The following is a 24,130-nucleotide window of genomic DNA, read 5'->3' as shown; positions in this document are numbered from 1 at the left end:
ACATATTTTTTTTTATTTCAATTTAATCATACAATCTTAAACAAAGCCCATGATAAAATTATTAGCTAATTTCAATTCAAATAACATAAAAAATTAACAGAAGCCTGAAAATAAATTTTAGGAGTAGTTACAATTTTGTTAGTGAATATTTTTAACTTTTTTATTTGTTATTTAATTAATATTATTATCATTTAAACAATTTAATATTAAAAATAGTCATCTTTTAATACACTCGAGATTTTCTTAAGTGCGTATTTTGATTAAAAAATTTGATGCATACTTTTTTAATTTTAGAAGTCACACATAATTACAATATAAAATATTTTGAGTCACATAATTATAAAAAATTTTAAAAACATTTATAGGCTATGAAACTATAAGATATATGATACACAAAATAGATATGGTAAACTTCTTATTTTATTTTATTCATATATCCTTTATACTCTATTATATTATATAAATAAAAACATAAATATTTCCTAAAATTTAATTTAAATAAAAATGTATTAGATAAATATTTTTAATAATGGGTCATATAATAAATCTTATATTTTTTAAAATAGAAGCTAAAAAATAATTTGTTTTTTTATAAAAGAAGATAAAAACACAAAATTCAAGGTTTATATTTGAATGATGATCATCAACGTTGAGATTTTTTTTTTTATTTGTCGTCATCCATGTGAAGTATTGATCATCGGATCAGTTTAATCAAATTAAATGTAATTTTTCACCCTTTGATGCATCTTACAAAATATCAATCAATAATTATATGTGAATGAATTAAAAATAGTTAAAAATGATTTTAATTTTTTTTTAATAAAATTATAAAATTATTGATTTGAGAATTTTTTTAACTTTTCCAATACATATTTACATAGGATATTTATATTAGAGTAGTTTCATAAACATATAAATATGCAAGTATAATTTAGTTTATTTTAATTTTTTTGGGAAATGAAGAAGGTAAGTTTAATTCTTTTTTATATTGTTTTATGTGGATTTTTTCATCCTTGAGTTAGGTGGTGAAGAGCTAAGACATCTAAAGATCAATCTGCAATCCCTAATTCAATTTAAATTCTAATTACAGCAAAATTTATTAAGAAGTAAACTGTAAAACCCATATAAGATGATATTTTATATTAATTTCAACTCAAAACTTTAAAACAGTATGGCACATTTTTTCATACTTTCATGTTTCAACATTTTATATCATCTAAACTCACTTATATTCTCAATAACTTTAAAACGTAAAAATCTACCCAAAGTGCATTTTATAATATAAATTCATATAAATTCAATCTTAAATGTAGAAACTCATCCAATACTCTAATCACAATGTTTATTTATTTTTAATTCTATTAATTAGTGAATTCACATATTCAATTGGCATACATCAATTGACTAAAGCAAATACATTTATTTAATTTGATGCATTCTATATTAACAAATAAAAGAAAAAAAAATCTTTTAAAAAATTGACAGGTTTTTCATTATTTTCCAAATTGGTATTTGAATTTAAGGAACACCTCATTTTTTCAGAAGTTTTATTGACAAAAATATATATTTAACAGAAAAACTATTTGTTTTTCAAATCAAACTTATTCAACCATGTTTAAAATATTTACTTCACACTTTTTAATAAATCATACAAGTCTTTCTACTAATCCTAGATAATTAACATATTTTTTTATATTATTTTTTCAGATTTATGACTTCATTATCTTCTTATTAGTAAAATTATAACTTAAACAATTGCTTCAATTCCATTTCGAAAAAGAAAGAGCAAAATACATATTTACTGTTTTTATTAAATTCTTATATTGAAAAGAAAAAACGCTTTCTCGTTCCATTCGATGATAAAATATTAATTTCATATTATAATACTTTTTATACTAATCTTTATTGTTTTTCATCAATTTTATTTATTTACAATAATGTTTGAAATATAAGAACTTAAATGGTAATATGTTATACCCTTTTTAAAATTTTAGTACAACTAATTTAAGTGTTTTGTTTTCATGCAAATTATGTCGATATGAATTTTATTTTCAGAAACACAAAAGTATCTATTAATTATTATGTGTTTTTTTTTTTATAATCCTATTTAAATATAACACATTTATCACATACTTTCCCTTTAATAATTAGGTCTCTTAAAATTATTCATAAGATCTGTTATTGATCAGTAAAAATGAAAATATTCATAAAATTTAAATATATTATTTTGTGTCTCCAAATTTATCAGTCAAAATCTTTCAAATCATATAACATGGATTCATTTTTTTTAATACGTTAGATAATGTGAGCTAGGAATATATTACCATTTAAAGATAATTATAGATTTGTAGGTACATGGGTGAATTTGACCTTTAATGATTAAATTTGTTAATAATTTATAATTTTAGTAATGTTCTAATTATTCAATCTACAAATTCTTAAAATAATCTTAGTTGATTCGTAAAAAGTAATCTAAAAGAGTAAAATTGCATTAAAGCCTATTTATTTTAAATATAATACTGCAGATTAAACAAGAGAATAAAGTTTCCCACTATATGAACATGGACAATATCAGTAACATTAACCTATTATCTTTAACATGGAAAATAATACTAATTTATTAGAAAAACATTTTAGGGCGTGGTGTTAACATTTTATAACGTAAACACTGTTTCCTCTTTCGCCGCGCATTAGAAGGCATTGAAGCCGTGTTGTGTGGCGGCGCGTAGCATTCCCTCTCCCTGCGGTCTCGTGTCACCGTCAGGTATTGAAATTTCTTTATGTTAGGTTTAGGGTTCATGCTTTCTACTTCCTTATTCTTCTGTACTTGCTCAGAGGCAGAAGCAGATGCAGATTGAAGGCATAGTAACTCAGCAACCAACGATGGGGTCACTGAAGAGAAAGTCGCCGGAAGAGCCTTCAACTTCATCTTCGCGGCCACTGCACGATTGTGTGCACCACGTCTCATATCCACCCGGTTACACCCACCCTTCTTCGCCGCCCACTCAAACGCACGCAGAACCCGCCAAGAAGTTCCCGTTCACTCTCGATCCCTTTCAGTCCCAAGCCATCACTTGCCTTGAAAACGGCGAGTCCGTCATGGTCACTATTCAAATTCAAACGACATTCTGTTTTCTTTTCTGTTTTGGTATTTTGATTATTGATTTTCTCACTTGTTGGAGCTGTTTGTGTAACTTAACTTAGGTGTCTGCACATACCTCTGCTGGCAAAACCGTGGTGGCGTCGTATGCTATTGCTATGTCCCTCAGAGATGGGCAGCGCGTCATCTACACTTCCCCTATCAAGGCTCTCAGCAACCAGAAGTACAGAGAATTCAAAGAAGAATTTTCTGACGTTGGCTTGATGACCGGAGACGTCACCATTGATCCCAATGCTTCTTGTTTGGTAGGTACGCTGCTCCTAGGTTTTAAATTGCGGTTGCCGTAGCTGTTTTGTCACGTGTTGTGGACAAATGCTGAGGTCATGTACACCCGACAAACCTTGTGTTGTGGTGACTGACGGGTTTTTAGAACCTTACGCCCGCTTTTCCGCTTTTAGTTTTCCTTAATATGGACCAATATATTGTCTCTAAATTGAAATTTAATTGATTCAGGTCATGACTACGGAAATCTGGCGTAGCATGCAGTACAGAGGGTCTGAGATCACTAGGGAGGTGGCTTGGATTGTTTTTGATGAGGTGCATTACATGCGTGATCGTGAGAGAGGCGTGGTTTGGGAAGAGAGTATTGTTTTGTCGCCCAAGAATTCGCGTTTTGTGTTCCTGTCTGCCACTGTCCCCAACGCCAAGGAATTTGCTGATTGGGTGGCAAAGGTCGTTGATTGATTTGCTCTCTATTACATTAATTTTGTGCCGTTTCTCTTATGTTTTTTGCTTACATACAGGTGCATAAACAACCTTGTCATGTTGTCTATACTGATTACCGACCAACACCCCTTCAACATTACATTTTTCCTTCTGGGGGTGATGGTCTATATCTGGTTGTGGATGATAAGGGTAAGTTTCGCGAAGACAGCTTTCAGAAATCTTTGAATGCTCTTGTTCCTACCACTGAGGGTGATAAGAGAAAAGGGAACGGCAAGCGGCAAAAGGGTTTGGTGCTGGGTAGAGCTGGTGAAGAAAGTGACATATTCAAGATGGTGAAAATGATCATTCAGCGTCAATATGATCCTGTGATACTGTTCAGCTTTAGCAAAAGGGAGTGTGAGCTTCTTGCAATGCAGGTAAAATTCAACTTGCTGTTCATTGTCAAAAGAACTATTTATTTTCTATTCATTATCTCTTATGTGCCACTGTATCTCTAATGTCCTTTGTGTATCTGTAGATGGCAAAAATGGATCTTAATGGGGATAATGAAAAGGACAACATAGAACAAATATTTAATAGTGCTATGGACATGCTTTCAGATGATGATAAGAAACTACCCCAGGCAAGATACTTCCTTAACTTGGTGTTCTCCTTACTTCTCATGGGCACATTACCACTATATATGCATATTGCTGAGTTTTAGCACTTCTCATTTCTCGAATTATTCAAAAATAAAAATAAAAATTAGAGGTTCTTATTGATTTTAACTCGGGGTCCTTCTTTTGTGAGGAAAAAGTTGAAACAAAGCTCTATTTCCATTTATCAGTTCTATTGCACCCTAAGAAAGCAAGAATGTCAAAAGGCGTAGTGGGCTTAAGATTTATTAGGCCTGGACTATTAGGGAACTTCACAAAATCCCTGTTGGATAAGCTTTGATGTAGTTGTGGTTCAAAACTCAACATTTTCTTTGCTTTGCACAATTGGATATGGCAACACACTTGAAACAATCAGTACATGCTAAGAACATAATCCTGGCCCAGATCAAAATTTCCTTCCAACGATGTTATTCCTTTTAATTTCCATTTATCTGCTCCAACCAAATGCACCAAACAATGTAAAGACTGTATGCTGATATTTTTTAACCTTAGATTTGCCAAAGTATTTAAAACTAGGTAGATAAAAGTAGAACTGCTCAAGGGTAGGCAGGAATATCCACTGTTCATGGAAAATTGAGAAGAGGGTTACTTCACAATAGTTGTTCTTTGTAGCATGTTTGATTTTGCTTAAAGCTAGGGAAATAGTTTCTTATTTCTCGAAATCTCAAAGTCTCAAAATCGTGGTTATTTGTTCAAAAAAATTGAGCCAAACACATGCCTCGTCTTTAGCAAATAATTGTTTCATTCAAGTTAAGCACTGCTGTACATAGAGCACATAATCTTGGAGCTTTGGATTTTTATCTATAGATAATTTTTTCAAGAAGGAATTTTTTGTGGTTAGGGGAGTGGGCTTTGGGGAAGTGTTTAAGAAGAAAGTCAGTGCAGTCCATGAGCTGAATTCTTGTCATGCCAACCATAGCTATCTGTCTGACCAGAGTAAAGTGACTGTAAGTCATTCACCTGTTGTTACTGAAGTGTAAATTCCACTTTTAATGAGGACATTGAAAATTGTTTATGGGGAATTATAGATTTTATGGTTGAGGAAAACCTATAGCAGGAGACGTTACTTGCCGCTGAATCCTCTTAGAACTTGTTTGATATTTAAGCTTGTCCTTTCTTAACACCTTTGCCTTCTGACTAACTGTCTAGAAATACAATAATATCAATGTCGTTGCATGTTGTGTCACTTATAAGGTATCCTTATCCTTTGTTTATTTTTTCTATATATTTATTTTCAGGTTTCAAACATGCTGCCTTTGCTGAAACGTGGAATAGGAGTACATCACTCTGGTTTACTCCCAATTTTGAAGGAAGTGATTGAGATCTTATTTCAAGAAGGGCTAATCAAGGTTTGTGGAAAGAAATCATGAGATACGACACTTTTTTCATCTGTCCATGAACCTCTGATATATCTGTGTGCTCATACCTTAGTTAAAGGCATAAAATTACATACCTCTGCTAAAAACATAACTACATGCTGGTAGACAATTTTATTAGGGGTAATGGTTGATTAGTTAGGAGCAATTATGGCAATTTGTTTGCAGACATCATATCATATCCACCCCTATATTATTTAACTATATAAGTCGAAAAGTGGGTGTTTTAATAAAATGTTATTTTTTGTTGTTAACCCACATGAGTTTAGTTTAAATCTCATACTAGTTGGGGGTTCCCTATCCTCTTTTTTTTTTTTTTCTGAATTGTTTTGTTCATAATTTTTAACCTACTGAGATTACTATTGTATTGCAAATATTTTTCTGTTCTTCTTCTGTCTTATTATTATTGATAGAGTTAACAATCCTTGTTTGGTTGAAACTATGAATTCTTGCAATTCTAACTAAAAATATTTTTCTTTAGTGTTTGTTTGCCACGGAGACATTCAGCATTGGTTTGAACATGCCTGCAAAAACTGTTGTTTTCACAAATGTCCAGAAATTTGATGGTGACAAGTTTAGATGGATATCCAGTGGAGAGTATATTCAAATGAGTGGTCGTGCTGGTCGAAGAGGCATTGATGAACGTGGGATATGTATCCTCATGGTTGATGAAAAGATGGAGCCTTCTACTGCTAAAAACATGGTTAAAGGGGCAGCTGATAGTTTAAATAGGTAAATTGTTGGTTTAATTTAATTTTAAAGAGTTTCATATCTTTCAAGGCTCTGCAAGATAAGGGTTTACCCTTCCATTTTTTTAGAAATATAGTGTCAATGATAGTGAAACTTTGCAAAATGGATTTCTTGTTGGTGCACTTCACTATCCACTACTTATTAGTGGCATAGCCTCTTCAGTGTTTCTGGTGAATGCCAGGTTAGGGAAGAGTCTGGGGCCTTTTATCTTATGCACATAGTTTAAATTAAAGGGACAGTTTATAACAAGACTTAAATTTAAATCTTCTTAAGGTGATGAAAGCGTGCTGTGTTTTTGACAATTCCTGCATCTTGAGATTTATTTTGATGGGTAGTATCTTTGGGGTAGATTAGGCGTCTAACTCCCAGTTGATGTCAAGCTCATGGTGTGTGTGTGAGAGAGAGAGAGAGTTTGTCTTACAAATACTTTGAAGAATCTTTATTGTTTGCTTTATTCTAATTGTTTGTTTCATTATTTCTTTTTTTCAGGAGGATATCATATCCTCTTAATTTTTGTAATCATCTTCTCTGTCTTAGTGATTTTCTTCTTCTTTTATAGAATAAATAAAGCATGCTTTATGCATTTTTAAATTAATGAATGGACATTCTAGAGCTCTTTACTTATTGACCGTGCTGATGCTGTCAGTCATTAGTTTTCCTATTCATTTAAAAAACCTGCTAATTCTACATCTTGGTAAATTCTCTCTTAAAGGAGAGAAAGATAAACCAAAAGGTGAAGAATGGAGTTAACATCTTGTTCTGATAGTTCCTTGAATTGTGGCAAAAGAGCTTGTTTTACAAGCCTTTATTGACATACACAATAATTAAAAGAATATCACTTCAAGTAACAGATGAAAAATCATATAATAATGGAAATATACTTACATATCTTACACTCCCTATTTTTCTATGACAGCTTATTGTGTGAGTGACCTTGATGTTTAGTAACTCAAACCAAGTGCAATATAGGTTTTATTGGTAATTGGAAAATCATGCATTGTATCTGAATGTTATGGTGATGTAACTTGTGGCATAAAAGATAATGCCACCATAATGGAGACTGTTTAAAACCTAAAGCATTTTTTTATTTTTCATATTATAGCTTGCATAAATAAATTATCTTTATTCTGACATTCACATTGGCCTTCATGTGCGTTTCAGTGCCTTTCATTTAAGCTACAACACAATTTTAAATCAAATGCGGTGTGAAGATGGTGATCCTGAAAAGTTGATTCGTAATTCTTTTTTTCAGTTCCAAGCTGATCGTGCCATTCCTGATCTTGAGGTTTGTTTAAATTATGAAGGCTAGAAATATGAGTTGTTATTTTTGCACGGTTGGGTGTTTTGTAGTGTGATGAGGTTATGCAGATCATTTGCTATTTGTAGCACTAACCTAGAACAAAGTTTTTCTTTCTTTTACTATTGGTTACAACAGTGGAGTACTTAGAATTACAAATCATCTCTGTTTTCTACCCATTTGATCACGCATTTGTCTTTACTGATTTCCTATCTTAGGAATAGAATGTGTACACCTTGTTTCATTATGTTAGCTACGGGTTTGGAGATTCGAAAATGGATTTTAAGAACCTGAGATACCACCCACAGTCCAATCTTTCTCAGGGAAGAATGTCGCTGGTCTTCTGTCCCTATCTCTTTATAGTCTCTCTGCCAAATTCTGTGAAATTACTGACTTTGACTCTCCCAACCCAACTAACAGAAATCAGGCCATTGGAATAACACAATGTTCTGCATCTTAGGACGGGATGTGCTCAATGGTTCTAAAGAAGCCCTTGTCAAAAGCGCGGGCTATATGCCATATGAATAAATGAACTTCTCATTTGGCTTCTGTGATAGCAATCTGTACTATATATCCCTTTCCTTCCGTCTTTTAAACCTGTCAGACTCAAACTTTTTGGTTGAGTTGGTCTAAATCCCATTTGGTTGAATTAGTTCTTGATCTATCTTACTCATTGATCACATGGTCTGAACTTTATCCTTCCCTCTTTCAATCTTGAGAAGGTGCTCTCTTTGTCAATGCTTCAGGTCTAAATTGTTGTTCTTGATGTAATACTGTACTAGTACTACTTAATAAAAGTTAACCCAGTGATATGCCTCTATTTTAAGTTGATTTGGGTATGATATCAAGAAAAAAGTATCACTTTTCTTTCTGTTTTTTGTCTGTACAGAAACAAATAAAGTTGCTTGAAAAAGAGAGGGAATCAATTGTTATTGAAGAAGAAAACAGTCTAAAGGATTATTTCAATCTACTGGAGCAGCATAGAAATTTAAATAAGGAGGTCCGTGACATTGTGCTATCTCCAAGGCACTGTTTACCTTTTCTACAGCCTGGGAGGCTTGTTTCTCTTGATTTCACTTCAAGTGATGAAGATCTAACCCCCGTTTTTATTGAGGACCAGTTGACTTGGGGGTTGGTCATTAATTTTGAAAGGGTTAAGAGTGCTTCTGATGGTAAGAATTCTTAATGATTTCTAGTGATTTGTATACACCTTTGTATGTTGAAATTTAGTCTGTTTATATCATAACAGTAATAATAAAAATTTCAGATGATGCAAGCGTGAAACCTGAGGACGCATCTTACAATGTTGATGTTCTCACAAGATGTGTTGTGAAGAAAGATAAAATTGGAAAAAAATCTATTAAGATTGTTCCTCTTAAAGAAGCTGGAGAACCTCTAGTCGTTTCAGTTCCTATCTCTCAGGTAAGTATTTTTAAATTGTTAACAGATATAATATATCTGCAAGCTTGTGACTTCAAAATTTTGATTTTTTTTTTATGAAATTGCACTTCAACAAAATATGATCTTTCCAAATCTATCTGAAGGTTTAGTTATGGTTGAAAAATAGTAATATTGTGAACAAGTGGAAAATGGAAGAAACATGAGATGGAGAGATCATAGTATTTCATATATGACTTGGAATCTCCATGGAGAACAGAATAGCAAACCCACATTAACACATATTTCACTTGAAAAGGAATAGAAAAACCAGAAAATTGCTCCCACCATATTTGTAGTCTGTAGTTGCACTTCAGAACAATGTGAATGCAGAATAGATCGTACTTCTATAAGTGGAATTACCACCAATGACATTTAAAAGTACCAAAAATGTGTCTTAATAAATGTGTGTCATACTGTCCAATCTATACATTATTTTTAATTATGATTAATAAATTATTGATGTTTTATTGTTAACAGATCAATTCGATAAGTAGTCTGCGTTTATTTATACCGAAAGATCTTTTGCCATTGGAAGCACGAGAAAACACACTGAAGAAAGTGTTGGAAACTCTTTCTAGATTTGGTGATAAAGGACTGCCCCTTCTAGATCCTGAAGAAGACATGAAGGTATTGTGATCATCTATTCATTCATTAGATTTTTTTTCCCTTTCTTTCCTGATAACACAATCACCATTTTAATTTTTTTTCAGATTCAAAGCAGCTCATATAAAAAAGCATCTCGTAGGATAGAAGCTTTGGAGAGCCTATTTGAAAAGCATGAAATTGCGAAGTCACCACTTTTAAAACAGAAATTGAAAGTTTTACAGAGAAAGCACGAACTTACTGCAAAGATAAAGTCCATTAAGAAAACATTAAGATCTTCTACTGTTTTAGCTTTCAAGGATGAACTTAAAGCAAGAAAGAGAGTTCTTCGGAGGCTCGGGTAAAGAAACTTCTTTAGTACTTTATTTTTTCCCCACCCTTCCTCTTTCTATTATTATGCTGCTAGACCTAATAGTCCTGAAAAGAATTAATTATTCCCTTGGAATATGATCACAATTTTTGTGCACAAATGCAACAAAAAACTGTTTGTTTTCTTTCTATTTTGTCATTTGAAGGCTTCTATTCCCCCGATAAGTTGGATTAGCCATCCTCTACTCTTTTCTACTATTTTCTTATAGTGTTTCTTATTCCCCTCCCCAAAAGAAATGCCACACATTGGATGTTAGTACATAACCGTTTGCTAATTTGTTTTTTCTTTTGTGCCTGTAATCACTTTTCTTTGCTTTAACCTCGTTAAGTCAAAGACACCAAACCATCTTTACATCAACAGTTCCATATGTGTTTGGCGAATATTTCTTAGAACTTTGAATAGATCTTAATCACTTACAGCCAACTTTTAAAGTCCAATTTGTGAATTTGGAAAATTTTGTATGTTTTGTTGATGAAAATGATATTCACGTCAGATCTTCCTTGCAGATATGTTACAAGTGACAATGTGGTCGAGTTAAAAGGGAAGGTTGCTTGTGAAATTAGTAGTGCAGATGAATTGACTCTAACAGAACTAATGTTCAATGGTGTATTTAAGGACATAAAGGTGGAAGAGATGGTTTCTCTCCTCTCTTGTTTTGTCTGGCAGGAAAAAATTCAGGATGCTGCCAAACCTCGGGAAGAACTTGATCTGCTTTTTATGCAATTACAAGACACGGCACGGAGAGTTGCCCAACTTCAGCTGGAGTGCAAGGTAATGACAGAATAATAATGCATTGCATATCTGGCGTCTAAATGCACACTTTCTTTTTCAGGTTTTATTTTGGAAAATCTAGGTCAATGATTGTATAAACTGAAAATTAGAAAAGTTTTATACAAGTTAGTTCAATTTTGAGGATGGATGACTAGGAAAACCTTATAGACATTTTGATCTCTTCATTTTTTTTTCCAATGCAAATTGATCTGATATTCAGTTATGGTTCCACTTGATTTGACAAAATGGTGGACTTGTCCATACTTACGTAATGGGGTTCCTTTTGGTTAAATGCGCTCTTTCGTCCTTCTTTTGGTACATCCTCTGCCCCATTTTCTCAGTCCTTTTGGAGGGTATCTTTCCTAACCTGGTACAGGATCTGATTTTTCATTTAACTTTTTAACAAATTACTCCCACTGACCGTGACATCTTCAACTAAAAAATCATTGATTTTCATCTTTGATACTCCTAATTTTGAGTTAGGTCCTTAGTTTTCTGTCTGTCTTAGCCATTATGTTTTCTCCCTCCATTCCTTATTGTAAATCATTTTTAATTAATTCGCATACATGAAAATCCTATATTTGAAATACTCTCCAAAATTACCTTTATTTGAAAATCCTATAAATTTTATTAATTTATCTTTTCAATATTAGTGATTGAGGGTAGACTTGGAAAATGATATTTAATGTTTGAATACTTTTATATACTGACTTGTGAAAAGGAATGGGGTATATCCTTTTATCCTTGGTTAATGTCCAATACACACTGCTTTTCCTTGAACACTAGATTTATCTCAACTTTGTAAGCGTCTCAGTGTGTCTGTTCACTATCTTGTAGCTTTCTGAAGTGTCTCTTTATTTTCAGTTGTAAAATGCGTTGACAAGTTCTTTTTCCTTTGACTTTTTTCTGAAAATAAATAGGTGGAAATTGACGTGGAGAGTTTTGTGAAGTCGTTTAGGCCTGACATTATGGAGGCTGTTTATAGTTGGGCGAAAGGTTCAAAGTTTTATGAGATAATGGAAATCACTCAAGTCTTTGAAGGTAGTTTGATTAGAGCAATTAGACGACTTGAGGAAGTCCTTCAGCAATTAATAGCAGCAGCTAACTCAATTGGGGAAACTCAACTTGAGGCAAAGTTTGAAGAGGCTGTGTCCATGATCAAGAGGGACATTGTCTTTGCAGCATCCCTGTATTTGTAGTTCCTTCTTCAAATTATTTATTACAGATTTCGAAAGAACGCACATTGATAGAGGCAAATGCAGAGAATCATGTGGAAGGACACCAACTACATGAAATCACCCTGCTTGGTTTTGATCTCCACTAACACCTGAAAATATATAAACCCATTGTATTAGATTTAACTTCAACGACATATTTGCTCCTCTTCTGTGAAAATGGAAGGGAATACTCTGAAGTGTTCAATTAAGTTAGATGTGAGTTTAGATGAGAGCAAGAAATCAACCTTTAGATTACAGATTGCTTGAACTCGATTGTCCGATATAGATCCATGTAAAATAGAGTCCATTTAAAGCGGGAAATCAATTTAGATGATACATCGAGTTATTAGAGATTGATAATGGAAAATTAAAGATTATTAATGTGCACAACCACGAAATGAGTTAAGTGAAATTTCTTTGTTACGTCATTCTATTCTCCAAATTCTCATCTTAAAATATTTAAACCTGTACCTGCAGATTAAGAAAAGAAGTCATTAAACCTATCAAAGATGCAATACATTTTACATAAGCAGTCATTTAAATATTATCAAGTGAATATGCTATAATTTATATACATGGTTATAATACAATTCGACAAAAGTACCTTACAATGTTACATAAAAGTTGTAACAATTTTAGGAATACATTTTTATTGTTGTACCAACAAACTTAGTTAAATTGGTGTCTAAAAATCACTAATAGGGTGCACTTGAATGAGAATATTAAAATTTCAGAAAATTTGAAAAGCTTGAAATTGAAATGATTAATTTAAAGTTTCTTAAATTACAAATTTTTAGTTCAAAAGAACTAATTCATACTATTTGCTAAAAAAACATACTTAAAAATTGATAACCAAAATTTATAAATATTAATTTTTTACATCAACATTAATAGCGATAAGATAGATACTATCAAGAATTTTAAGTTCCTTTAAAATTGAAATTCTATAACTTCTTCAAATTAAATATTTTCTAAAATTCTTTACATGAATCATAATCACATTTGTTGAGAAGATACACAGGGAATAGCCATACAAAGTTTTATTAAGAGTAGTCAGGTAAACAATCTTGACAAAAAATTTGATAAAAGCCATATACATATATTGGAGTAACATATAAAGCTAAGCTGTATACATTAACTGCCACATTCCCCACCCCAAGAAACTTGTAATAGATACAAGAATTCTCAGCCAAGTTATTACATGATTGGGCCATTACAAAATGTATAATTTTACAGACAACAAAATACTAGATCCAACATCCTAAATCTCTTTTGCCACTTCCTATTTATTTCAGAATGAATGGACTTTTTGGAATGTAAAAAATACATCACAAAAAATCGCTCCCGGAACCAATAGGAAGTGGCGCAAAAAGATTTGTACGCATTTGCCTACAAAGCAAATCAGCATACTGTGCGCCCATAGCACAAACAAGCAAGGTAAAGGTTTTTTGACCATTTTTCCTGTACACAAACAGAACCCAAGTTAAAACATTTTACAAACGACATCAACTACATCATTCAACAACCATTACCTTAACATGTGTGCTTGGAAATTGAGATGTGCGCAGAGTTTCCTGCGTTTCATCACCTGGCCTGCGCCTGGGAATGCTCAGTATGAGAGCAGATTGATCCCATGTAGCAGCAGTTGCTGTAATCCTATAACCATTATCCCATCTTCTGTGGATTCCCTCACTAGGATAGAGAAAATCAAGTTCAATAACCTACATTTGAAAAGTGGATAGTTAGAGAACAAGTATTAGATCCAGTGACAGATTCAATGACTGCATTACAGACTATTTCATCAAAAAAGAGCAGTTGAATTTTGTACATAACCACTAGAAAAAGCAATGAATATATGAGTAAGCAACTTAAATAATTTAATTTCAGAAGAAAAATTCGAGCCAGACTCTCAGAAAGCATGAATGCATATCAGGCCGAACATGAGACAAGTTATCAAATATATATCTTTCCCCTCTAACTTAACCACATAAAATTTAACCAATTGGCTCTTAGAAAATCAGTATCAAGCAAACTTGAGATGTTTAAAATGTACTAGAGTTTCTTAAAGTCGTAGTTTGTCGACAAATCTAAACCTTGGAACTAATGAAACAGGAAAGTGTAAGCTAGCCAGAATTTTCTTGACAAAAATCAACCCATTTCAATGAGAATACTAGCCCTTTGAATTTACAAACAGCTCTGGTTTATTCAATAATATACAAACATTCAGAACGTAGAAAAACAAATAATTAAAGAAAAACTTGGTTACATATACAGAAGTACAATATGAACAACAAACCTGATCAGTGTATCCAGAATTTCGAGACATAACAACACCCCAGCGACTTCCAGCAGTGGCCATTGAGGTCACATGAAAACCTTCTCTCCACTTCTTGTTTATCCATTTGAATGGGAAAGAATCACTTACTTTGTATGATTGTTGTGTATAGTGCGTGCCTGCATAAGTTATACCACACATCACCAAAAATCAGATCTAGCAACAGGAGAAAGCTTGTAAGTAGAGATCTGCAGAAATTCAAATCTTTGTCCACAGAGAACTGTAAGCAAAGCTCACAACGTAAAGACACAATCAATCATTACTAAGAAGTGTTGTTCATCCTTTACAATGTAAGGCTAAATTCTCCCTCTTACTCATAAATTTGCAAATAAAGGAAAAACATTAATGTTGTCGTAATTGAATTAGTTTACGACAGCTCTACTACAAGTATTAAATTGATAATTTGGTTGTAAATACTGTATAAATATTATAGTAAATACTGATTCGCTTATGTTCAGACACAGCAGTTATCTTTCACCCTCTACTTATTCACATCATGTTCTGCTAGCACAAGCAAAGAAACCATGATCTGTCCACAGTAACCTATCAGTTCCCACTTCTCACCAATAGCACCCCCTCTTCCATTGACTAAAGATCATCCGTGCCACCTTTTCTTATGCAACCCCCAACCTTCCCTCAACCTCTTTCTGAAATCCCCAATCTAACCCAGACCACAAACTAGACAACACAGTGTTCACTCCTATCTCACTGTATTAAAACAGACAAACCCAAATGCATGTCATAACAAGTGGAAACTAAATATGCGGTCAAGTTGAAATCATGGTTATTGAATTGAGATTCAAATCGTGAATAACTTTTTATGTATTTTAAAAAAATCCTTAAACTTAAACAATCACTTATTTTTATAAAAAAAAAATAAAGAATATAACAAAAATTGTATATTAAATTTTTTTTTCTATTTCCAAAAAATGAAATAAAAAAACCTTAAATAACAACTACTGAAATATAAAAAATATAATAAATGTACACTGATATAAATAATATTGAGAAATTCTTATAAAAGAAAAAAAAATAGAAAGAAAATATTAAAGCACTAATTTTATATAAAAAATAAAAAATATAATAACACTTTTATATTAATTTAAACAATAATTATCCTTTTCTAAGAGATAATATTAATTTTTTATTGAAAAGAAAATAAAAAATAAAAAATAATATATAAATTATGACTGTATAAAAGTATGTTGGTACCATTAAAGTTGTCAGAGATAAATAAAAAAATAAAAAAGAGATGAAAAAGCATTTTATATTTTAAAATATTACTCTTAAAAGCCTACTCAGAACTCTCTAACGCTTGATCTTCACACTCTTCTTCCTCCTATGTCCATCTTCTGTGGTTCATGGGTTCATCTTCTCCCAAGTTGATTTTCTGTCCCTTATCTGTTCATCTTGTCTCATCCTCTCCCTTCTCACTATTCATCTTCACCTGTTCTCTTTTTACTGTTTGTCTTCTGTGTGGGTTCTATTATCTGATGTTCAGCTTCTCCACCGTTCATCCTCCCTGCTGTTCATCTTCTCCAATGAACTTTCATCTTCACTGAGTTTCTTTTCCTATGTGTTTCTGATTTTTTTCGGTTTTTTGTTTCTTGGGCATGAATAGCATGTAACCAAAACAAATAGTGAATCACACGATTTACATCCGACGATGTGTATCGCTAGGGAGGAATTATGTAACGAATCGAGATTCAAATCATACGATTCTTACAATTCTAACTACACTGATTGAAATTATTCCAAAAAAATCATAGTATTGAATAAGATACATCATCATTTTAAGGGGGTAATAAATAGTCCGTTATCAACCATTCATAAAAACATAAAAAGCATACCTTTTGACATCACAACAAGAGAGCTCCCATTATTAGCTCCTGCAATAGAAGTAATGTAATAGTTTTTTTCCCACTGCTCCATGATCCATTCCTGAAAAGAAAGAGTCGCATTGGTAAGATTCATCATATGAAAACAAATAACAAATTATAGAACATGTCCTGATTTATATTATATCATATAACTTCACCTTATGTAAGAAAAATGGTGACAACTTATAAACTTGACTGGAAAAACCAGTTCCAGCATCCATAATAAGTGCCCAGAGATTGGAACAAGAAGCCACACAACTAATGAGAAGCCCATCTGCAATCCCTCTCTCCACATGTTGCGCTAATCTTGCATCCGCTACATTATAATGGTACCTAATTACAACAAATTCAGAAGTCAAAATCACACTCATGAAAAATGCTCGAGCAGTAGACACCATGGTTATCCAAATCACAAGTCAACTCGACAAGTTTACATTTCTACATCATATTATACAAGTTTGGTTGGATCTTCAGTTGGAAGTTGATTTTGTGGTTCTCATTCATCTCTAACTTGTTGCATAAACGTTTAAAAGAGTCACCCACAGTCGCAGATGTGTGGAGTAGAGAAAAATTCACTCTTGAAGAACCAATTGCATCACGTGTAATCAACAGTGAATATCATGAAGAAATTGCATTACTGAAAGGAGACTTCATGGCTATTACAATTATTTCACTTGACCTTAAAACGCATTAATAGTGTAGTTGCATTAGGTTAAGCTGCACACGAGGAATTGGCAACGAAATTGGTGGGCGAGGCCACAACTAAGGCCCGTGTGATTTTTTTTTAACATTTGTTGGGTCTTGGCTTCATTATTGTCAGGTCATGATTACTTGGTATCGTATTGAAGTCCAATATATTTTTCAGTGGGTCGGTTAAGAAAAGGTTTAAATGAATTCTTTACTTGTTAACTAAGAATTGCTACTTATTATATAATAATAATAATTAAAAAAAACAATAAAAGTATTTAAAAGCATAACATACATAATATAACCAAGCAATTACAAACTAAATAAAGAATAATATATGATATATAAATTAAAAAATAATAAACTTAATAATATAGTATTTTGTTCCTTCAAAATTTGGGTGTAATGTGTTCACTCTATTGAGATGCTTTAGATTACTATTTTGCTTTGTTATGAAATTAAAATATTGAATATTATTTTACTATTGATATTTTAATGATTTTCAAGATTAAATAAACTCTTGACGGTATACGGAAATTAAAATTAAAAATAATATTTTGCTTTACTAAAAAATATATGATATAAAAATTAAATAATAATTAACTTAATAATATAGTATTTTGTTCCTTCAAAATTTGGGTGTAATGTATTGACTCTATTGAGATGTTTTCGTTTACTATTTTGCTTTGTTATGAAATTAAAATATTGAATATTAATTTACTATTGATATTTTAATGATTTTCAAGATTAAATAAACTCTTGCAAATTTACGGAACCTCCAAGGATTCACGTAAACTCCCAATTTTAACAACCTTGGTACATACTTTTGCCTTCAAGGTAAAGCAGAAATTTAGTTCACATAAGTTCAACTACTAGAAGGACTCAACTTATGCATACAAAAAAAAAAAAAAAAAAAAATCTCCAGTACAAAAAGGGTTCCAAAATGCACTTAAAATCGGGCCTGTACATAAATATATGCCAAACTGTGATAAAAAACAAGTGAAATCAAATTAAAGGTTGAGTTGAGCCAACGTAAAACTAAACCAAACATTTGTCTGACTTAGAAAACATTTTGTTTGACTTGGAAAACCATTTTGTTAAAATATTAATTTAAGCAAAGTGCATAAGAAAAAAAAATCAGATATCTATTTACTCAATTAAAAGAAGGCCCTACAAAAGAGACTGCTGCTCTACCTTTGCTTCATTGGCTGTCTTGCATTGTAGACTGAAATCCATTGTGTTGCAGGAACCCCCAAACGGACCTTCTTTTTGGGCTGTGAATCATCTTCTTCTTCAATATTCAATCTACCCCTCTTCTGCCCAACCTGGTACGTTTTGTTTGAGTGAACAAAAGTATCACACCATGAACACAGACCAAAATCATGATAATAAAAATAGTGCCAAAACATAAAAAAAACTCTACACTATGTTATAGGAGAGGCTGCACCACAACAAACAGAGTTGCCACATGCTCTACTACCAGCTGTTTAATAATACAAATTACATAGATGAATGGCTGTCAGCGTGACAGTGGGTGAATTTACTAAAACTTCAGCCAAGCCCATTAAGCCTGATATGGTTTACTAGTAAAATTTGCTTGTGTCACACTGCACCATACAATATAACTTAAATAATTAACTTTTCAAAAGAAGAACATTTATCTTAGAGAGTAAGAGAAATTTCTGTTTGTAGACAGGAAAAATTCCCCAACTTGGTTCCATATAGTTTCCACACATGCGCACACATGTACAAAAAATAATAGAAGACTGATCACTCAGAAAAACAGATAATCTAAAACCAGACAGTAATGATTATACCTTTTGAGCACCTTCAGTATTAATTGGCCTCAATGCGGGATTTGGTCCAAGCATACCATCAAACAAAGAAATTAACTTAGAATAGTTAGGTTCTTCGTCAAATTTCATGTTCACTACAATCTCAAGGAACTGCCTAAAAGGAACAGGGCAGAAACAGCATAGCATCTCAGGTGATGTTCCCATCTTCTTTTTGCAGACAAGGAAGGATTTATTATCACCCTAAAATTAAAGGAAAATCAGATTAAGACAGTATATGTAGAAAAACTCAATCACCACTCTCCATTCTAAAGTGTTTGCAAAAGGATAATGAAAAATCATAAATTCTATATATAAAAATTCGACCATATGACTAAGCATGTTTATGGATAAACACCTTACCTAAACGCTTAGAGTACAACCTCTGATCTCATCTATAACAAGAAAAAACTAACTTCACACAGATTAAGAACAGTTAAGAGCATGATACTTAACTAATCACTTGATAATCTTTCTAAAATGTCCTTTTAGTAAAACAAAAAAAAAAACATTATGATGTTACCAAAAGTCAGACATCAATTAAAGTTAAGGTATTTCAGAAAAGAATCACTAAATAAAATGAAGTAAAAATAGTTCACAATTCCTTATATTCAGGAATATAAAGTACGATTTTTTTTCTTATAAATGAGAAAGGAGGTAGTAACATCTATACAACACTTATTTTTTTAGCTTTTATAAACGAAGAGGACATATGGTTAAATTACTTTTATACAAGTTATAAGCTGTTTTCATAAGCTTGAGAGCTTATGGAAATAATAAGCTGAAAATAACATGCGAACACATTCTAAGTTACTTTCATAAGCTCCTCCATACAAGGTTATCAAATTGAGATTCAAATCTTCATCCTAAATTTTGAATCATGAGTTGTAACTAGTACTGAACTGCAGTATTCAATTCAAGGAAAACAAAATAAAAATAACTTCAGATACACCATACAGATTATTACATAAATAGTGTTCAATATAATAGTTTTCAAAATTGGAGAAATGAAATAAATGTTTCCTCGATATTGTAAATGGAGATGATTGGAATAAAATAAATTGCTAAAACAACACTTATTTCACAATGTATATACCTGATAACCTTGCCAAGGTAACCTGCCTTTATGAAGGAAAATGAGTGTGTAGGCAAGAGATTCAAGATCATCCCTTCTACTAGCAGTTCTTCCCAGATGAGCATGAACACTGGCATAACGAACAGTCCCTCTACAAAAATTACAAATGCAAGTCCGAAGCAGTTTGATAACCATGTCCATGAAACAAGAACCGCTATAATAGAAAATAAGATAAAATAATAATATGAATTCAAGAGAAAAAAATTGAAAGAGAAAAGATAACCTAAACATATCAGGACGTTGATCATATTCAACATGCAGTCCACTGGACGTGTCTCTCCACTTTGTAGCTGCAAAACAAGTGCTAATAAATAAGAAAAGTCAAAAAGGAAAGTGCAGATACGGATGAAGTGTATCATCCTTGAATTGAACCTACTAACCTAATCCAAGGTCCACAAGATACAGTTTCTTTTCTTGTGGTGTAGAAGGCTGACCTAGTAAAAAGTTCTCCGGCTTTACATCACCATGCACATAGCTATAATGAGCAACAGGAACCAAATATCATGTTTGGAAACCAATAATCAATATAACAAATCAAAACACTCAGATTATGGCAAACAAATCAATAAGAAAAGGATTAATATAAAAAATAAATTGCTTTGCGAACATACCCTCTAGAGTGCATCTTCTCCAAGATTGACAGAGACTCCACTGCAATGCAGGAAACCATTTCTGCAGACATCCTACACATTCAAAAGACAGCTGTCAACAAAACTTCAAAGAATAAACAACAATTGACTTAGTCACTCTAGAAAGGAAGGAAGAAGTGAAGAACAATAAAACGAACTGCTTCAACAATAATAATAAAAAGAAAGAATGATTTGGTTCCCCATATTAGTGAATAGCCAGTCTACCTAATGACATTTCGTTATTATTTGTCGGAGAAGTAATAAATTAAAAAATAGTAGGTTCTCTTAAAGGTTAGCTTGAGAATGAAAACATGTATAATATCTAACTTTTTCACTGTTTTGGCATTGAGTATTTTTCTCATGGTTCTAAACAGAACAACGTATGCTAAATACGGATTCCAACTTTTCAAAGTGGGCTTCATGACATGAATACCCATAATTCCAATAATAACTTTTTGTTGCAACCTATAGGTTGAATACTAATAAGTCTTGTAAGTATCACTTGTGATAGAGAGAGTTTATAGGATTTATGGTAACTGCCTTTGCTATTTTTCCATTTGTGTCTCTGTATAGTATTACTCAAAGATTGACCAAGATAAGTGAACTGTGCGCTGGTTGCAGTTCAAGGATGGTTCATAACATAAAAAGAGTGGCACAGCAAGTACGGCAATAGAGATGGCAAAATACATAATGGAAGAGAAAAAATATGCATCATATTACCATATACGTCATTAATAAATGTAATGGATCAAAAGTTAAATTCGGTAAGTATTTACTTAAGTAGTCATTTATATAAAAACAAAAAGGGAATCAAATTTAGCTCAAGACAAAACCAACTTTTTGGATAAAAGAAAACCAAAAGATGACATCACAAAGAATTTAATACAACAAACAGACCATCAACAACTATTGCAACTCCAACTTCTTTCAGTCCATTCCATTAGTATATTTATTTAATATTTAGTAGTATATGCATGTAGAAGAAAATGAAGCTAAAGAAGGGGTCACCTCACTTCCATATAAAAACTTTACAATAAATACACAAGAACAATTACACTAGTTTTTTTTTAAAACACGGCACCAATAAACAACACAGCAGATATAATATGTGAGGTTAGCTTATACTCACGCCTGACTTGAAGAATTCCAAACATCCCACAAGCTGGGACCAAGCATGTCCATAACCTGCATACATAGCCACCCAAAAAAAAGGTTATGTAGGTAAGTTGGTGATGAAAATATGAATTGGCTGTTGTGTAGACCATACCATTACGTAATATTCTCCTTGCCTCCCCTTATAGTGTACTCTAGGTATTCCATGACTGCCACCAAGGGTGCTTTCGACATAAACCATTAAAAGGGTCAAATCCCAGGTCAATTAACTTCGACGCAAACCTTATACATAATCAAAAGCAATTGACAACATATATATTTCTTATAACATAATAATAAACAGTGCACCTACTTGTACACTTGCCACTCATACGGAGGGCCATAGTTACATCCTTTGCTGTTCCTATGCTCAAATTTCAAAGCTACCTGAAACATGAAAGATAACAAACATGCAATCAGCTTAAAGCCATACAGTATTCTTTAATGTATACAACAGCGAGATAACAGGATAAGCTCTTGCCTCAGTGGCACCGGGACCAGCGGTACGGTCGTTACCACCGGTAACTCGCCTGCCAACAAAAACCTGTCCAAATCCTCCTTTGCCAAGTTTTCTCTCCACTTTGTAGACAGGCGACCCTCCCACTTGAACCTGCGGAGTGAAAACAAGTATTATAAGTATTCATATATTAACATCACTAAATAATGGTCAAACAAAAATTTAGTAATTAAAAAGCAATAGAATACCCTATCCGGGAAAGGAGCTGGGTTAGCATCATCTTCTTGCGCAACACCCTTGTTTGCACTCAGGCCACCACTCTCATCCCCCATCGCGCCGCCTTCAACTTCCTTCTTCGTATGATCGGATATGACAATGATCGGCTTCTCCTCTTCTAATTGTTTAGCCGCCAAACGAGTTCTTGGCCTCTCCGCCGCCGCCGCCGCCGCCTCCCTGGCAACTGCAGCGCGAGTCTTCACGTATCTCCCCCCCGAAGACGGTGGTTCCGAGCTTCTACGACCAACCGGAGCACGACGTCGTCGCGGTCCACTACGAAGCTCCGGCATTCTCCAAACCCATGCAATCGATTCGCAACGCTAAGATCATTATATGCTCATGAAAGCTTCGACTGGCTATTCATAGATGGAATTGTTGCAAAGCAAAAGCAGAGAGAACAGAAGAAATGGATGGAGGATTAGGGTTAGGGTTCGGTGGTGGATGAAGAAAGTACAGCATACAAGATTAAGATGAAAAAGGGAAAAAAGAAAAAAGCAATACAACTGATAAAAGAATAAATATTCAAGATAGAAAAAATAAATACAAATGTAGCAAATTTTCATTAAGGAGTACGAAGGTGAAAAACCAATTTACTGGGGACCCCACTTGATCATAGGACATAAAGATTCATAGTATTTAGCAGACATTCACATAAATTCATGGTAAAGATGTACTAAATTAAATTCATAATTCATTGTTCATTTCTTACATAAAAGTAATTGTATCTATCTACTGGATTGTCCTATCAGTATCAATAAATTAATTAGTGGACTCCGTGTGCATTTTTCTGTTACTATTTTAATTTTAATTGTATATATTTGGTAAAATAAAAATGTTATTTGCTATTATTAGTATGTGTTATATGTTTACTTTTATTCTATGATAGTAAAATAATAATTTTAATTGACTCTAGGTAACCGGTCTCTTAAAAACCGGTTTAACAAGTTACAGGTTTCAAAATTTATCTATAAAAGAGTTTTTAAGTCTCTTATGCCGGGAAAGAACTCTCAACCCCTCTCTCACTCTACCTCTGCCTTCTCTCTACTTATCTCTCTTGTCTCTCTTCACCTTTCCTCTATTGTATACTCTGTTTCCAACATAAATAAACGAGGAATTTCAGATCTCTCCCCCCTCCCTCTGGAATCTAAGTAAGTTTTTATGGAGTAGTTTCTTTCTAGGCATTTACGGATGTCTTGAGTAATATTTATTAAAAGATGCGGTAATCATTTAAAGGCTTAAAAACATTTTATGTACAGAAATTTATTTTTTCTGCTTTTACTTTCCTGTTAGCCTAAAAGTAAGTTTATGAGAGAATATCTAACTGGCTCTGCTAGATTTATATTCTCATAAACTTACTTTTAAAGGTTTTATTGAACATTCCCCAATACATTTCCCCAATATATTCTCAATAAAACCTTTAAAAGTAAGTTTATGAGAATAT

At 32.7% G+C, this 24,130-nt stretch overlaps 2 protein-coding genes across 4 annotated transcripts; one reads left to right on the top strand and one right to left on the bottom strand.

The window, feature by feature from the left end:
• Positions 1-2,612: 2,612 nt before the first annotated feature.
• Positions 2,613-12,696, top strand: LOC114185025 (DExH-box ATP-dependent RNA helicase DExH9). Of its 3 annotated transcripts, none has more exons than XM_028072510.1 (15): positions 2,613-2,764; positions 2,836-3,102; positions 3,205-3,405; positions 3,614-3,832; positions 3,904-4,242; positions 4,344-4,448; positions 5,721-5,831; positions 6,340-6,590; positions 7,770-7,893; positions 8,795-9,077; positions 9,173-9,327; positions 9,823-9,972; positions 10,056-10,288; positions 10,825-11,089; positions 12,010-12,696. In XM_028072510.1, the coding sequence occupies exons 2-15, from the start codon at positions 2,848-2,850 to the stop codon at positions 12,286-12,288; spliced, it is 2,970 nt and encodes a 989-aa protein (XP_027928311.1). In that variant the 5' UTR covers positions 2,613-2,764; positions 2,836-2,847; the 3' UTR covers positions 12,289-12,696. The 3 variants fall into 3 exon arrangements, with proteins under 3 accessions (XP_027928311.1, XP_027928310.1, XP_027928312.1); XM_028072509.1 differs by having other exon boundaries at positions 9,155-9,327; XM_028072511.1 differs by lacking the exons at positions 2,613-2,764; positions 2,836-3,102 and having other exon boundaries at positions 3,205-3,409; positions 9,155-9,327.
• Positions 12,697-13,331: 635 nt separating this feature from the next.
• Positions 13,332-23,201, bottom strand: LOC114184918 (casein kinase 1-like protein HD16). Its single transcript, XM_028072318.1, has 16 exons — positions 22,662-23,201; positions 22,438-22,566; positions 22,270-22,343; positions 22,072-22,141; positions 21,934-21,989; positions 20,787-20,858; positions 20,556-20,650; positions 20,399-20,465; positions 20,137-20,266; positions 19,026-19,244; positions 18,403-18,533; positions 16,680-16,854; positions 16,492-16,582; positions 14,603-14,760; positions 13,839-14,027; positions 13,332-13,767 (listed from the first exon to the last, which is right to left on the bottom strand). The coding sequence occupies exons 1-16, from the start codon at positions 22,977-22,979 to the stop codon at positions 13,708-13,710; spliced, it is 2,034 nt and encodes a 677-aa protein (XP_027928119.1). The 5' UTR covers positions 22,980-23,201; the 3' UTR covers positions 13,332-13,707.
• Positions 23,202-24,130: the final 929 nt, after the last annotated feature.

The sequence above is a fragment of the Vigna unguiculata genome, chromosome 5, assembly GCF_004118075.2.
Source record: "Vigna unguiculata cultivar IT97K-499-35 chromosome 5, ASM411807v1, whole genome shotgun sequence".
Classification (NCBI taxonomy): Eukaryota; Viridiplantae; Streptophyta; class Magnoliopsida; order Fabales; family Fabaceae; genus Vigna; species Vigna unguiculata.
Note: the sequence above shows the minus strand (reverse complement) of the source record. Positions and strands in the feature narration are given on the sequence as shown.